Here is a 17862-nt window from a genome sequence, read left to right as displayed (position 1 = left end):
TATTGATCCACCTGCATTTTGAGTACTGAGGAACTTTTAGCAGGAACAGGAACTCCTGCTTTCCCTGTTATGGTTTGAATCTGAAATCTCTGCCTCAGGTTCTCAGTCTAGTAGATCTCTGTCTAGTTGATGCTATCGGGGAGACTGTGGAGAACTTGAAAATGGAGATCTGGAAAATAGAGACCTGGATGAAGAAGTGGGTCATTGGGTCAGGTCCTTGGGGGTGTATTATCCTTGACAGCTTCCTGCCACTATATACACTTTCTCATCTGCCATTTGTGAACATGGCTTTCCCCATTAAGATAGACTGACTATATCAAAACTGAACCAAAAGAAACCTTTTCTCTTCTCAGACTTGTTAGCAATTCGGTAATAGTAGTGGAAAAGTAATTAATACATTCTCTTTGCCTATGATGTCCTGCTCACAGTTGACTGAATGTGGACCCCAACCGGGATATATATTCTCGGCACCTGGTATATTGTCCTGATACACTTGTAATATTTGTGTGAATTAAAGTTCTAATGTATGCATATTATATTTTTCAATTGTGGGTAAGCTATTTTTGTAGTTTGCAGCTCCTCTTGTGATTTATAAATCTGAGAATTCTCTGAAAGATAAACCCACTGTGCTTTGGCTGTCGATATCTAGTTCTGCTGATCTAGGCTTTTGAACATAAGAAATTCACCATTTTTCTTGACAAACAGTAATTTACTCTCTCCTTAGGGTATCTCCTACCTTAATACTGGAATGTTTTTTCCAGCTCAAAACAAAGGTCTATCTCATTAATCCCGAAGTTCATAACAAGGACATTTCACTTAATGATACCAAATTATCTTACACGGATTTTTATCAACCTTCAATTGTGCAAAATTTCCTCACGGGTTTATTTTATCTAAAGCGGGGCCTTCCATTTTATGAGTCATCAATTAATTAGATTTAGTTGTTTATGGCTAAATGGATGTGACTAGAAAAGGCAGCATATAGCAATCTATATGTAAATTGTTTTTATTGGTGAATATCAATGTTTGAAATTGGAAAATCAGTAAACAAGGAACATAAATTATTACCAATAACTATAAATAATACAAGGGGGAGAGGAGCTTCTTTTGATCCCGTGATACCAAGAAAAACAAAATAACATTCCGAATCAGTAAATGAGAACAGAGGCCAACAGGCTGTCATCCATATAGGCTTTATTTTTAAAACCTTTGCACCATCAGAGTGCACTGAAATATCTTAGGTGCTCCTGAATGCAATGGGGCGTGCAAATATGGCCATCACTGGAAGACCACAGGTCCCCCTTTCATTTTCTAGGGTAACAAAGAACAGGTGATGTGCTTCTGCCTGCATTTTTCAGTCAGAACAATGCCGGGCCCAGGGAAAGCACTGAAGACTTGTTTGTCAGCTGAGTGGGTGAGGAGGCAAGCTGACAAGTGGCTGTCACCCAGAAGCTGCCTCCTCAGCAGCCAGCCGCCAGCATCCCGTGTAGCCTCACCTGTCCCGCAGCACCGACCTGAGTTCGCGCTCGCTGCCCGGTGCAGTCCTCAGGTGGCCGCTCATTGCTCACTGCGGGGCCTGGTGAGGAACGGCGGCTGGGCGCGCAGAGCCGGGACCGGGAACCCTAGGCGGGCCTCAGTTTCCCAATGTGTATTCAACAAGCAACAGGCGCGCGCTCGCCTCGCCGCAGCCCGGGGTGGCCGTCCGGCTCTACCTGGCATTGTGAAAAGAGCCTAGCCGCCATCGCCTGGCGAGCGCGACGCGCCGAGCAGCTTGCCACAGCCCGCGCTTCTCGCGCGCTCCATCCTCCTTCGCTTCCAGCGGGAGAAGGCGCGCGGAAGAGCCGAGCGAGGGCGCGTGCGAGGGCGCGTGCGCGCGACAGGCGGGGTCGGGATGCGCAGGGAGGCAGTGGGGCGCGCATGCGCGCGCGCGACAAGCGCCCCGGGGGATACGGTCTATGCGCCCGCAGGTGGGTTGCGGGTGCGCGCCCCAGGACAAGGACAGCGACGGAGGCGTGTCAGAGCGCGGGCGCGCCACTGGCTGGGCGCGGAGCCCTAGTGAGGAGAGCAGAGGGCGCGTCCGCGTCCGTGCGCGTGCGCGCGCGCCGCAGGTAGGGGGCGGGGCCCGTGTGCAGGCAGGTAGGCGCGTCCCCGGACCCCCGTCCTCCGTGCGCGTGTGCGCAAGGGCGGGCGGCAGGCAGGGGGCGGGGTCTGCGAGAGGTAGGAAAGGGGCGGGGCCCGGGTGCAGGCAGGTAGGCGCGTCCACCGCCAGCCCCGCCCCCGTGAGCGTGCGCGGCCCTCCCTTCAGGCGAGAGCGCGCTCTTCCCGCGCTCGCGCCGGCCGGCGTTCAGTCTACGAGCCGCGCACTCGGAGGAGCTTCTGCCGCCGCTGCCGCCGCCGCCGCCGCCACCGCCGCCGCCGCCGCCGCCACCGCCGCCGCCTCGGCCGCGACTCCCGACCGGAGGTTGCCCTCGTCCTCAGCACTCTTAGGCCTTTCCCGCCCTTCGCCCCGCCGGCCGCTGGCGCCTGGCTTCGACGCGGGGTCGCGAAGATGGAGGTGCCGCGCCTGGACCATGCCCTTAGCAGCCCCAGCAGCCCGTGTGAGGAGATCAAGAACCTCAGCCTGGAGGCCATCCAGCTGTGCGACCGTGATGGTGAGGAACGGAGGCACCGGCGGGAGACAAAAGGACGCGGGCGGAGGTGTCCGGTCCCTGGGAGAGGGCGCCTCTCGGGTCCTAGGGAGAAGGCTGCTGGAGGGAGAGGGCGCCTCTCGGGTCCGCGGGAGAAGGCTGCTGGGGGAAGAGGGCGCCTCTCTGGTCTTTAGGAGAGGGCGCCGCTCAGGTCCGCGGGAGAAGGCTACCGGGGGAGAGGGATCCGATGGGTCCGCGGGAGAAGACTCCACTGGGGAGAAGGAACCGTTCGGATCCGCGGGAGAATGCTCCGCTGTGGAGAGGGCGCCTCTCGGGTCCGCGGCCCGGTGTTGCCTATTCTGCAGCAGGCAGATCTTGGGTCTCCCGACCAGGGACTTACCCGCCACCGCGAAGGCTAGACTGGATAGGCTTGACCAGAAACTTACCCATTCCCTTGCAAACCTCTGAACCCCAGGAGTGTCTAACTGGGGTGAGCCTCCTAGTATTTTAGTCGGGGGCAGAAAAGCTGCGTTTCAGCACCAAGGACAGACACTAGGCTCTTGGCTCTGGGCAGGGATTATGAGGCTGTCAAAAATCCGAACCGGATATTGGTCTTTCCTCTACCTTTGCTGAGATTCGGTGTGTGTGCAGCACACACCATTGTGTGTTGATGTGTCAGTACTCTATTGTGAAAGTTGGCAGTCTACGAAAAGGAAATGACTGATCACAGGGTCCGAGTGTTAAAGTGCTAGCTAGCTAGTACTCTGCAGTGTGGGCACAGCGCTGTGTGTTGGGCTAGTTAGAGGATCAGTGTTGGGCACAGAATGGTGTGTTGGGCTAGTTGGAGGATAAGAGTTGTTTCAGTGATTTGGAATAAAACTTCATTTGTAAAGAAGTCGTCTGATTGCTGATTGGCCTAATAATTGTTAAATTCTGCATATAAAACCGGTTGACATGGAAACACGATTATCAGTGAAAATGTTCAACTGTATGTGAGTAATAGCTATAGAACATTTTAAAAGAAAAGTTATGAGAGATATTAATTGGTGCACGGTAAGGTCATTAAATGTAGCAGGATAACTCATATAGGAAACAAAGATCTTGTTTTTTAAAAGGCATTGAAACGGACATTTAAGTCGACTGAGCACTAAAGTCCTGCTTACTAATAATTTTTAATTGTTAGTGTGAATTTATTTTTAATAATCTCTAAATGAAAATTCAAACTCTTTGAGCACAACAAACCTTAACTTATGAAAGAGGTGTAGCCTGAATAATTAAGTATTCTTGTAAAGGCTGTTTATTTCCTTTGTCGGTAGATTAGCTTTGTAAATTGCAGCTATTTTTATTTTCTCAGATTGGTTTCAGAGAAAACCAAGATTCTAATAAAAGTAGATTTAATTTTTATTTGATTCAGCAATTTATCAAATACTCATTCATATAATCAGTGCAACTAGGTAACCTAATGCTGTTCCTCAGACCTTAATAACTTCAGTTTTGAAAATTGCGTTTTCTGTGTTTATCAGGGGTGTCAGGGAAATGTTTGTTTAATGAAGTTCAGAGTACTAAAGTAGGGTGTGGGAGTTAGTTCTGCTTTTACTATATTCTGTTCTGGAGTAGTAGCTCTTTTGATCCATTTTTAGTTGTTTCAGTTGGCATTATGAATCCTGCAAAATGAGCAAATTATGTAACATTTCATTGAGGGGGATGTTGGGATCAAGCAATAGCTATAACAATAATTACTTATAGTCCTCTAGACTAGTCAGGTTTCACTTTGTAAAGTAGTTTAAACCAGGGAGTTACAAAGAACCATGTCTTTAAAAAATGTGAGGAAAAAAATGGAGACATTCCACTGAAAGGCTGTCACATGCTTTTGTTTCTCCCTCACCCTTGTGACCCAGTCTCAATATATGGCAATTTCTAATCAGTAAGTTGGCTTCATGACAGTCATTTAGAGGGAACAACACAGGTTTTTATGGAACGGCTTGTAGTATACTGCATTCAGTCTGTATTACGACTTTCCTTAATACGATTTCACATTGAGAGATTAACAGATGCATGGTGTCTGCTCCCTACACCTCACTCACTTCCCTCCCCCTTAAGTCTCACTGTTATCGATACATGGAGCAAGATTATGGCAGCAGACATAGCTGATCATATGTTTCTTTGTGTCTTAGGTCTACGGAGCTATAGTTTTATTTTATGAATATGGGAGTATGTGGTTTTTTTTTTACTTTTTACTCTTCCATTTCACTCTTGCTAATTTGGTATTGACGGAGGGAAACGTAAATTCCTTGGAAATGAAATAAAGTAGTCTAGGGCAAAGTAGTGGGTAAGCGTGGATTTCTGTTCCTTTCTACTCACAGAGGTTTTTAATTGTATCATGCTCTGTGTGCCTCATGAGTCACAAGCTATGGTTCCTAGTAAAACATCACTGTCTCTCATTTCGTTGGCTCTTCTCTTTTATGCTTTGTTTGTAGCTGATTTTTTCCTCTAAATTGTAGTTTATGTTACTAGCACCATCTCACAGCATCCCCACCACCTTTTTTCCAAATATTTAGTAATCTTGGGAGGATATCTGAGTTCAAATAGTCATGCATTCACTTTTTAATAAAGCAAGGGGATTCCTGTAAGTGCACTTGCATATATCCTTGTGAGTAGTCTTTCCTAGGCATGTCCGCTTTGTTGCTGGTACATGGTTCCTGCCCATGTGCTAGTCACTGTAGTTCAAATTGAGGATTCTAGATAGGACTCAGTTAGGAAACTGTTGGAATATGTACTGTAGCTATGGGGGCATCTGTTAATTCCTGTTCTAGTCAGGCAAGTACTTCTTTCCTAGCTCTAGAGTGCTCTGGTATACTTCACTGAGTGCACCATGTAGCTTCTTAATTTTTTTTTAATGGAGGGAAAAAATTCCAGTCTTTCACCTGAAAATATCAGTAATATGGGAATCCATTCTTAGTTTGTTTATTCCCATAATAGCATGAGGCACTTGCTGACCTGTGACAAGAAAGAAAAGGAAAAGAAAAAAGAAAAGAAAAAGCTCACCACCCCATACAAAGTTCCATATTAATTCTGACCCTTGTCATGTTTTTATTACACACACACACACACACACACACACACACATGCTTCTGTTCCTTTCTAAAAAGGGTTTACTTACATGTTACCATAGATAGATAGATAGATAGATAGATAGATAGATAGATAGATAGATAGGTAGGTAGATAGATAGATAGATAGATAGACCAATAGATAGAGCTGATAAATAGATCTCTATGTGTTTCTTCAAGCTAACAATATTGTTGTTATAGAGAAGTAGAAAAGACTAGGGTTTTTTTATAGTATTAACACTGCTCCCCCCCCCCAGCTTTCTCTCTTTAACAGTCATTATTCCTCTGAGTAGATCATTTTATGACTGTCTAGATATGGTGTCTAGATATGGTATGAGGTTTATGATGACTAAGTGAAGCAAGTGAGTATAAGTAAACTACAGTTTCTTTGTAATCATCGTTCGGTGGAGAAAGGGAAAGGAAAGTTTTTCTCTTTTATATATTCAAAACATAGATTTCTTTAAGGAACCTTGTCTACTTAAATTACAGGAGCTGGAACCTCCTTTTATGCTTTTGACATATGAACAGAACACAGCTTAACATTGGGAACATAATAACCCAAATGTGTAATGGCTCAGTCTGAATCAGGTGGCCTGTAATAACATCTCTAAAGCAAGCAAACGCCTGGGAAGAACACCTGGAATGTGTCCCTTTAATGCCTTCATCACAAGAATGTGAAGTAATCATGACTCAGTCTCACTGACGTGCGGCATGGAATAGCAGGGATACCATTTCAGATCACATGGCCAGGGTTAGATTGTTGGTCCTTGTTAGCCCTGTAACCGTGGGCCAGTTACTTAACCTGTTTTAGCCAGAGGCACTCTTGTCCAAAACAGGCATAGTAATGTCATACAGGATTTTGAAATGTAAAATGAAGTATTATGTAGCATAGACCATAATTCTTGTTGCAAAATAGAGAAAAATTATTGGGAGTGGAATGTTATCTTCTACATACTCTCTTGAGTTGAACCCAGTACTTTTAAAAATCTCTCTCTCTCTCTCTCTCTCTCTCTCTCTCTCTCTCTCTCTCTCTCTCTCTCCCTCCCTCCCTCCCTCCCTCCCTCCCTCCCTCCCTCCTTCCCTCCCTCCCTCCCTCCCTCCCTCCCTCCCTCCCTCCCTCCCTCCCTCCCTCCCTCCCTCCTTCCCTCCCTTCCTCCCTCTTTCTTTCTCTCTCTGGCCAGTATTTGCATCCCTGTTAACAATTTAGTTGTGTGCTGTTTAGGAAAGCATTTTATGAGAGATTATTGGCAACCATAAATTCTGAAGTTTAAGGGCAAATTGAAAAAAAAAATCTCAGTGGCGGTATTGAGACCCCTTGCTTGGTAGCATCCCACCAGTAAAACACTGTTGTCAACCCTAGTTCTAGAAGCTGTTCTTGGCTTCCAGTTGACATCTGCTGATGCTTTCCTTGTGCCTTATGACCTGAGCACACTCTTTAAACCAGTGTCTGCCTTAGCTCCCCTCTGCCCTGGCTTGACAATATTCTCCTTCATGCTCTTTCCTAACAGCTGCCCTGCTCTCGGTCATATGTCTCTGTATTAGTTTCTTTGCCTCAGATACCACTGCAGGGGGAATGTACGTTTTCATTAGGGAGCAAAGAACCCAAATGAATGAATAAAAGCTAAAAGAAGCACACAAGAGCAAGAAAACCATCAGCTGTGTTAATCCAATTCTTACTCTTGGTAGGAGCTCTATCTCATTTCCATAGAAGACCAAGAAGTTTTAGAGGGAAAGTCACATCAAAGGCAATGTGAACAGACTCCCTCCAGTGGCAGAATGTGTGTGGCCCAAGCAGTAACTGGCACTTGACTGGCTGCCCTGACCGGCTTCTCAGAGCCTGACTCTAGGCATTGTGTAGACACACCCAGGTCACTTGGTTTTGTCTTTACTAAGATTTCCTATTTGATCTACCTTGCTTTTCCTCTAATTCAAGTGAGTCTTCTCCCTGCTTGCTTTCATTTGTAAATCAGTTTCAGCAATCACAGCAGTTGAAGCACAATACTCTAATTTCTACATTCACTTCTCTGCCCTCCGGAAAAGTTTCAAAATTCAAGTTTTGCCTTGTTGAATATATCTCTTTCTTGACTTTATTTTCAATGTATCTTAAATTTCTTCCTAAGAATCTCTTAATTCGTTATTAATCTGTTCAATTATCTTCTTACTGTGCTAATTACCTAATATTTTAACTATTTAAAATACTTTATTTCTGTCAGACTAATTAATGTCTCACAGAGTAGAATATGTTTGTACATATACATTGAAGGGGAAAAGTCAGCATTTGCAAAGACTGGGAGCAGAACTGTGTAGCCAAGAGGGAACATTTGGGCTTAAATGCGCAGAGAGCTTTAGCATGCTCTGCTCCCTGGTGTCAGAATGCAGCGGGTTGGCAGGGCAGAAGGATGCACAAATACCGACTTCAGGACAGAATTCCAGGCAGTGTGGAATATGGTCAGGAATAACTAGAATTTTAAGTCTGGAAAGTTGGAAATCAGAATTATTGATGAGTGAAAATGAAGCAAAGCAAATGTTTGAAGACATCTCGATAACCTTTGCTTTTTTTAAAACTTCAGATGTTAGGTCTCTGTTCTACCTTCTTTTTGAAGAAGAGCTCTACATCCTAGCCACTCTGTGGCTGTATTGTACTATGCACTGCATTCAGAGGGAATGCCATGAGGGGAAAGCATATTATTTCTAGGGTCATCTTTTTCTTCATTTATGCTACTCTATAGTTCAGACTTTTTAACTGAATTGTCTTCCCAAAAGGGATGTGTTTTATACATATATCTTTGAGAAGAAAAATAATGTTTGGAAAGTTTCCAGCAGAAATGCAGAATACCTAGAGTCTAGTGATAGATGTTTTAGAATTATTAGTTGATAAAAAGAACCCTGCTGCTTTAAAGAAGATTGGGAAACAGAGGCCCCTTTTCTCATCAACATAAAGAGAGTGTTGAAATCTTGGGAGTCATTTTAGGTGGATTACTATAAAGACAAGAAGCAGTTGAGCTAAGGCAGTTAAAATCCAACTTTAGGAAACCACTTGGAAACGTAGCAGCTGTTCTTCAGTTGTGTTCTCTGAAGAGGAGTTCTAGAACAGGGAGAACAATTAGTCATGGAAAATACCCAGGTCACTAGGGAGACCAGAACTTATGGGGAAGAAAGAGGTTTGGATTTGCCATCGGCTTTAGAGTGGTCTTTAAGGAGCTTCGTGCTATTTCACTCCCCGACGCAAAGAGTGAACACAGTCTGGGGAAGGCCAAAGTTGAATCCCAAAGATGAACTAAGTCTGCAGTCCAGGTTTGTTAAAGCTGGCAAGAGTCTAATAGCTCAAAGTCGTGTCATAGCTACAACGGAACAAAGAGCAGCTCAACTGCATATGTAGCTAGTTTGCCATTTTATGAACATTGGAACTGTGGTTGTGGTCCACTTACTAAGCTGCTCTGGGGATTCCCTGTTTATACTATTGGCTACAGTGGTAGAGGCAACTTCTATGGATACATCTTTTTGTTTTGTTTTCTGTACCATGGAGGGTTTTGCTACCTATGAATAGCATAGAAGGTTTTTGCTTCATTCACTAGTCATATGCCATTAAAGATAAGCACACACAATTTTACTGTGTACTTTGGTTTGGGTGAAAACTTGTCTTCCACGAGTCAGAAGCTGATGAATTTCTCAGTCTTTAAAAATTTAAAAGCTACTGACTAAGGCCAACAAGAACCAAGATAATCTTGCACATTTATTATGTGACCAGTTCCTAATGGCAGTATTTTATGTCTATGATATAAACCAAAAGTTAGTTATCATGGTCCTTGAGCCAGGTTCCCAAGCTTGCCACCTCTTGATATATGTAAAACTATACTGGAACACAGACATGCCTGTTTTATATAAACATAATAAGTTTATATTTATAAATTTATTTTCTATTAATTACATATTATCTGTGTCTACAGTGTTCTTAGAGAAGAGGTAACTGGCTGTGACAGAGATCACATAATCTACAAACCCACAAACCCTTTAGTTACTTTGTGACCATTAACTAAAGTATGCACTAACACCTACTATAAAACTGGCTGTGAGCTAACCCCTCTTGACAGGATAAAGATGTTGAAGTTTGTTAAAGAACGCTGTAGACTGACTTACTTTTGCATATTACCAAAGTTTTGAGATTATATACATTATTCAGAGATCCATAGGAACTTAAATAATGCAGTAGGTTAGTCCTGTGTAGGGTTTCTCCAAGATGGATGGCCCTATATGTCTTCGCATCTGAGTTTAGGAAGGAATGTTTCTAAGTGCAGACATATACAAGTGTACTTACAATTCTAGTACTAATATATTTTCAAGTGCCAGAGGGGTGTATCAACTCTGAAGACATGTTGAGTTATAGTAATAAGTATTACTTAAGATTTTTATACAGATCATATTCTTTATTCTAAACCATACTATTAAAAAGGACTTGAGCTTGGCATGGTGAAACATGCATTCATTGTAGAGTCATGGTAGAACTTGGGAAGTAGAGGCAAGAGGATCAGGAATTCAAGGTCAGCCTGAGCTACATGAGATCTAGCCTCAAACAGAATCAACATCTTATCATTTTGTTGTCTATAATCTACCTAACCATGTAGAATAAAAGACATTTTGAGAAAAAATTTCCTACCTGCCATTGCCTGATGAATGCAAGTTACTAAAAATGAAAATGAAAAAAATAATGATAAAGGTGTCAGCACACAAAAATCAACTAATATTCTTTAAGTTTCTAGATGAGTGGCTCAGAGATTGACAGTCCGCAGACCATCCTTAGTGGGTGGAGCAACTGTCAAAGCAATACTAGAGAGCAGTGCCATTTTGTTCTCTGGGGATTCATTTACAGGCCCTGATCTTCAGTAATTAATACAAGTCCTGCTTTGGGGCAGGAGAGATGATGGTTCAGCATTACAAGCACTGCCTTATAGAGGACTCAGGTTTGTTTCCCAGCACTTACATGGTGGCTCACAACCCTTTATAACTCCAGTTTCAGGTAATCCAAAAATTCCCGCCCCTTCAGGCACTGCACACATGTGGTGCACAGACATGCATGTACACAAAACACCCTTACACATAAAATAAAGAGAAAACCCAAAAGAGGCCTATTTTGTTTCCTAGTGTTCTTCTACACACTATTTTTTTGCTATTTATTTGTATATGTGGTCCAACCTTAAGGGTCTATATTCAGAACAGTCAGAGGTAGAAGGAAGGCTCCCAGAATACATGTTTACTTGGATCCTGTGTTCAAAGTAAGTCGAATAATGTGGAGAAAGAGTATTAAATAACTGCCGTCAGTTTGGGAAGCAACATTTTTCTGCATGTTAAAAGTAAAATATCAGGGAAGGAAGAAGAAGACAAGCATTTCAGATAGAGATGAGAGCAGGCTGGACGCATGTGTGTGCTTACTCATGCTCACAGGGTACACTGGGTGTGGTGTTGCTGGGGGAAGGAAGTGTGCCTGGGATAGGAGAGTATGCTAGAAGCTTCTTAGAGCTGGCTAACAAGTAATTTGTAATATACATATATGCATATGTAATGTGTAATACATATATTGTACATTGTATATGTATATTGTAAATGTATATTACATATTACATGTGCATATACATATATGCAATGTGCAATATATATATGTATATATATATATATATATATATATATATATATATATACACACACACACACACACACATACACACACACACACACACACATCTTGTAATCATGCCATAACCTAATGGTTCAATTCCAAGTATAAGTTTATCTTGTTAGTAGATAGCTGATCTCAAACTTTCTAATTGGTAGAGAACCTTTTTTTTCTTTTATATTTCACTGCCTTATTGGCCTAAAATTCTGATTCAGATAAAAAAGAATGCCAAACTGATTTTTTTTTTAGCCTTCTTTTCTTTCTCCGTGTATTCTCCAAGTTTGCTAATCTAGACTCACTGAGAAATAGTAAGTCTCCCACACTTGAATTATAAAGGGTGGAGTGTTTCATCAGGAGGGCAGTGACAATGTGTCAGTTTGGCTTTCATTGTCGATGTAATACTGCTTTATGAAAGTCACATACTTATTGATCATATTTTAAGTGCTCATTCTTTTAAGCTTTTCTTTATTAAAATTTCAGACTAATTTATATTGCTTGAATGTTGAATCTCATCTTTAATATATAGTTTATTACTGAAAAATTACTTGTATTTATAAACTTGGAAATACTGTGGACATTTTCAGGCTAAGATTTTTTTAAAAGATTTATTCATTTATTATATGTAAATACACTGTAGCTGTCTTTGTCTTCAGACACCCCAGAAGAGGGCATTAAATTTCATTACAGATGGTTGTGAGCCACCATGTGGTTACTGGGATTTGAACTCAAGACCTTCGGAAGAGCAGTCAGTGCTTTTAACTGCTGAGCCATCTCTCCAGCCCTACTAAGGTTTCTTTTAGCTTTCTAAAAGATTTAGATAAATTTGTTTTTTCCAATTTATTATATTTGAAAGATGCTGTTCAAAACTTTTAGTTGATAAAATTTTTATTTCCTCTGAAATATTCATATTTTGTTTCACAGCACTGACCTAATGATTTTTTTATATTTTCTGTCTATAATATTATAGTTCGCTTGTGGAAAAATCATCTACACTATAAAAGAACAGTTTATATGTGATGATCCAACACTTTCAAACACCTTAATGTCTAATCCTTACCAATGACAGCTACTTCTTTATGAAATCTGATGGCGATTTACAAGAGTTGCCCCTCCTGATGTTTTTAACTTCATCTTCTCCCCTTAATGTTGTGTCTCAACATTTCTTAGTATCTCACTGATGGGGCATTAAAAATTGACTTTGACATTCATTCTTTCTCTGTTTTGTGGGGCTTTACCATTTTTAAATGTTTCAAAACCACACGTTGAACCCTGCCACATAATCCCTGTTCTCCTTCTGCTAATTCCGTAAAGATGTTAGCTAAACTCAGCATTTCAGTCTGTCAGGACTCTGCTGAATCCCTTCTGTAGTCTCTGCACTTGAAGACATGTATCAATGTTCTGTTTAACTTTTTAAATAAGAGCTTATGTAGTTAGCATATAGCTTGCAATACTAGAAATGTAAATTTAGTAATCTTTTAAAAAGCCATGGGTTATCTCTTTTCTTATGTGCTATGATGACTTCATTTTAAACACATTTTAATTATCTGATTTATAATAACTTCAGCCACTATTTTGCTGCAAAGTTCTGGAACTGTTCGAGATCATATAATTGTTTTACAAAATATTTTCATATAAAATCCAAGGAAAATTTGTCAATTTTCATCACTATAGTGTAAATCCTGACCAAAAAAAAAAAAGACTATTTTTATTTAGTTTTAGTAACAATTTCTGAAAGCTTATAGCAGATCTGTCTCATTTTAAAGATAGCTGGCAGTGTGGTCAAGGATAGCTGAAAAATTAGCTATAAGTAACAAACAATTTTGACATTTTAAACTAAGTTGGTCTCAATATATCCATGTAAACTTGTTAAGTGGTTCTTGAGTTTTTTTTTTTAATCTAGAATGCATTTTAATTTTTATTATTACCCATGCTTCATATAGGTATTTTAAAAGATAGCTATACTCCAGGCTTCATTACTGGTATAATTGTAGAAGACTGAAGGATATTTAATCACACTGTAAACCCCAAGATTGTGTTATTTACTGGGAAAAAAACAGTAACAAAAACCCAAAACTATTCCTAGTTGTATTGTAGCTCAGTCCTAGCACACACCTTTAATCCTTTCTGTTTATTGTAAACAGGATTAAGTAAAGTCAGCCTGTAGGTCAAGAGGTGGGGCAAGCAACCAGTTGACAGGGAGTGAACATAGGGGAAAGAAAACAGAGAGAGTAATAGGAGATGAGAAGATGGATAGAGAGACAGCTTTACAGGAAGTAGAAGGGAGGGACGTTCAGTTTGAGAAGCATGAAAAAGGAGAGCTTCCTTCTGGGACATCGGCGGAGGAGGGAGGAGGAAGGTCAGTGCGTGCTCTCTCTGCCTCTCAGAGCTAGCAGGCTTTCTTTCCCCCAGCCTCTGGCTGCCACGTCTTTATTGGTAAAATCAAATGCTTGAAATTTTGTTAAAATCAACAGAGGACACAAAAGTCATTCTGCTCTCTTAGCATATTGAATTTTTCTGCTGAAAGGAAGAACCCAATAGAAACACATGGACCTAGACTAAAAAGAACTAAATGCTACATGCAAATGCCCAAAGTATTTTAGAAATTCACTGGAGTGTGAATTTGTACATACTTGAATATAAACAATAGGGGACAGAACCCCATCTTTACAGATGCTGTGTAATAGACAACATTTTCTTATTTGATATTTATTCCAAATCAGGTACTGCAGCCCAATTTGATATATGCTATTTGTGTCCCAGTTTTTAAAATAGCTTAAAATAATCACAAAGCTAAATGATGTTTGGTAATCCTTTAATCATTCCTGTACTAAAAAAGTTTAAATCTCTTGTCAGTGGGTCCGATTCTCAAAATGTATTCTCAAAATGTATTCCCTGGAGGGCCTGTCTGAACACAGCTCTTAGGCCTCATTCCCTGAGTTTGTGATTGGTTGGCTCTGGGGTGGAGCCCAAGAAGTTGTTTTTCTAACAAGTTTCCAGTTGGGCTCCTCTTAGTAATCCAGGGTCTCCACCTGGAGAAGCAGTGCTCTTAAAAAGCATGACCAAATGGTTCCTTAGGCTGGGGAACTATGTTAACCCGTGGTTCATTGCCCAGAGAAAGTGTCAGAGCCAGAGGGATTTGTAAAGAAAACAGGTTCATTTACGTCACTGATTCAATGACTGAAACCGTAAATAGCAGGATGCTGGATCTAGAAAGTGTTCACCTGGGTTTATTACCTCATGGCACATGGCATCGTGACAGGAGGCTGGGGTGGGGGAGTGTCACATGGCAAGACAGGAAGCCATGAAGAAACCAGGGAGGTCTTTATAACAACCCTTTTATAAGAACTAACCAGGGCCCAGAAGTCCTTTAATTTTTCCTGGAGAAGTGACCCTGGTGACCTAAATGACCTCTCACTAAGTCCCACCTCTTAAAAGGTCCCATCATGGCTTTTACATTTTGTTTGTATGTTTATTTTTGTGATTGTGGGCATATGTAATGCTTATGTGAAGGTCTGAGGACAACTTATGAGAATTGGTTCCCTCCTTTTGTCATATGGACCCAGAAGATGGAACTCAGGTCATCAGCCTTGGTGGCAAGTTACCCACCTAGCAATCTAATTGGTTCCAACTTCACTGAGTATTGTTGCACTCCCAACATATGAACCCTTAGGGGACAAACTACACCCAAACCTTTGGAAGAAGCCTGTGCAAAACTTGGGTTTTAGGAAATACTCTGGCATCCAATGACCAATGAACTCACACTTACATCCAGTTTTAAAGAATAAGTTGTCAATGTATTTAGAGATCAGCAGTAGAGTCAAGTCCCCTGTGATGCTACATGTCCCTAGACCCATCACTCAGGAAGCACAGACTGATGGATCTCTTGAGTTTGGACACAGCAAGTCCCAGGCTGGCCTGTGAGTACTCATAGTAATCCAGGGTCTACACCTGAAGAAGCAGCTCTCTGAGAAGCATGACCAAATGGTTTCTTAGGCTGGGAAACTATATTAACCCATGGTCCATTGCCCTGAGGAAGTACCAGAGCCAGAGGAATTTGTATCCCCCTCAAAAAGAGTGCTGTAGTTAATCAACATTTGAGGCAAACATCTGTGAGCTTTGTGATTATTTGACAGGATGGTATATGAAATAAAAGTTGATGATGGCTTAATGTGCTAGAGTGGGGGTTGGATATTTTTTGATACAAGTAAATAAGATTGGAATGGTTAAGTGAAGGGAGTCTGAAAGAATATACTCAGTAATAAGTGATTGAAGTCATCTGAACAACTGGGATTTGAAATGTCTGTGATGTACCTAGAAAAACAAAAACAAAAACCATCTGGAAGAAAGACTATAAGAAACATCCATCTGATTCTCTTAGGAAGAGAGGTTGAGGACAAGGGAAACTTGGTGGTCTGTCCCAAGCTGCTTAGTCGGCCTCCCTCTCCTTACAAAGGAGACCTTTTAGTCCCGTTGCTTTTAGTCAGGGTTCATAATTAAGCATGGAAGTGATTGGATAGGAGGCTGGTGCCTAGTTGGTTGGTTGGCTTGTCATCTAAAAACTTTTGATGTAGTTCTTTATAGAAATGGTGTTGCTTTGGAACAGTTAACATGGAAACAATGACCTAAGCCCTTGAAACACAGAGATTTCCTTACTTTTAAATGGTAAGCTTTTCATGTTTACTGTGGAAGACACCAGATTTTTTTCTCTCTTAGCAGTATAGTCTGCTGAAGCAAATATTAATTCATAAAACAATTGATTGGCAGAAAAATAATGGTACCAGAAGGAAGTTAAAGGGAAACTAAGATATTTGCCAAAGCTGTTTTTGAAGTTCCTGTTTGAACATACATTTCGTCTTCTTCTTTTTTAATGTGCTCTGGTGTTTTGCTTTCATGTATGTCTGTGTGAGGGCATCAGACCCCCCTGGAACTGAATTTACAGACAGCTGTGAACTGCCATGTGGTTGCTGGGGATTGAACTCAGGACCTCTGGAAGAACAGCCTCTGAGCCATCTCTCCAGCTCCCTTCAATATTTATTTCTAACATATCCTTTTGCTCTCCATCTCTCAATTTGAGTGTTCAGTGGGGTATTTGTTTAGTGCTAGTATCTTTTTACACTTAGATTTTGTTCTTACAGATTATTTTAAAATAAATTTTTTACTCTATTTAACAATCATCTTTTTGCATAACATTTTGTATGTCATGATCAGGCATTTGGATCTATTGTCTTCTGGTGCAACTTATCTTTCCTGGGACTTAAACTTTAAAACTTTAATAGACCTTTCTAAGTTATTTTTAGTGCTTACAAAAAAAAAAAATAAAAGGAAGTTCAATTGAGCAGAAACTATTGATTTTGGAAACTAATATTTAAGCCACTTGCTTTGCTAAAAGCTTTGCTCATGAAATTCTAATGACACAATTTACAGCAATAAGATTTGAACTTGAAATAATGCTAAATAAATCATCAGATACAGTGCAGTCACTTCTGGCAGCAGAACATGCTTTGTCTGGGATGTGGATTCGTGTTCACCCCTGTGCACACCCTTTGCAGCTTCACAAACACTCGGTAAGAGCCTCATCTGGATCACCTGCTGAGCCTTCCCTCACACCTCTCCTCCATATCTAAAGACTTTCCTCCAGACATCTTTGCCTGTGGTTTAATACTTTCTGGTCTTAATTTTCTGACATACAAAGACCTCTTAAGACTCGTTATTATGTAATATTTTAGTGGCACTAGTACACGTGTTTCTAGGTATACATCCATGCTGTTTACATAGATCATTTGTGTCTTATTTTCATTGTGCTTTAAAATGCAGATGTACTTTAAGATCATATATCTGAAACATAAACTTATAAAATATACTAATGATGGAGCAGGTTTTTTTCCCCTAAATTGTGATCTCTTTCAATGCTTCTGAAGAATTTGGCAGAAATGCAAAATGGTAATGAAGTGGAATGCCAGCTAGCTACTAATACCTAGTACGAGTTACTCATTCTCTAGTATTAAAAAAAGAAACTCCATGGGATTTGGCCCCTGCCTCCTACCCCAGCCATATTTCTAACCATTTTAATTAAATTGTTTTAGCCATATTTTTTTTTGACATTTTCTTTAAAAGTCTAGGGTCACCTTTGAAAGTTTGGGAACATTTATAGAAAACCCTTATTCAAAAAATTGTTTGGGGGGAGGGTGGAGTGGTGGCTCAGAGGCTAAGAGTGCTTGCTGCTCTTTCAGAAGGCCAGAGTTCAGTTCCCAACACCTACACTGGGCGTGTCTTCACTACGTGTAGCTTCAGCTACAGGGGATATAACACCCTCTTTCTGGCCTTGATGAGCAGCTAAATTCATGTGCACACACAGACACACAAATACACTTACAAAAATACAAAAAAAAACCTTTTTAAAAAAGGGATAGTTTTGAATCTAGCTAAGTATGGTTATACACACTTGTAATCTCAAGAC

General features: G+C 41.1%; 1 protein-coding gene across 3 annotated transcripts in view; it reads left to right on the top strand.

The window, feature by feature from the left end:
* Window positions 1-2088: 2088 nt before the first annotated feature.
* The window catches only part of Phyhipl (phytanoyl-CoA 2-hydroxylase interacting protein like), a 41015-nt gene continuing 25241 nt past the window's right edge, over window positions 2089-17862 (top strand). Inside the window, exon 1 of one of the 3 annotated variants that reach the window (XM_085842872.1) lies at window positions 2089-2108. Coding sequence is in view for 1 of the 3 variants with exons in the window: in XM_021174618.3 (XP_021030277.1) it covers window positions 2549-2651 (103 nt within the window). In the remaining 2 variants the exon portion in view is untranslated. Of the gene's footprint in view, window positions 2109-2340; window positions 2652-8870; window positions 9032-17862 lie in introns of those variants that run through there. The other 2 variants (XM_021174618.3, XM_021174619.3) reach the window with 2 other exon arrangements.

The sequence above is a fragment of the Mus caroli genome, unplaced genomic scaffold (genome assembly GCF_978045245.1).
Source record: "Mus caroli unplaced genomic scaffold, Mus_caroli_1 scaffold_9, whole genome shotgun sequence".
NCBI classification, from domain to species: Eukaryota; Metazoa; Chordata; class Mammalia; order Rodentia; family Muridae; genus Mus; species Mus caroli.
The sequence above is the reverse complement of the archived record's forward strand: the minus strand, read 5'-3'. Positions and strand labels throughout refer to the sequence as shown.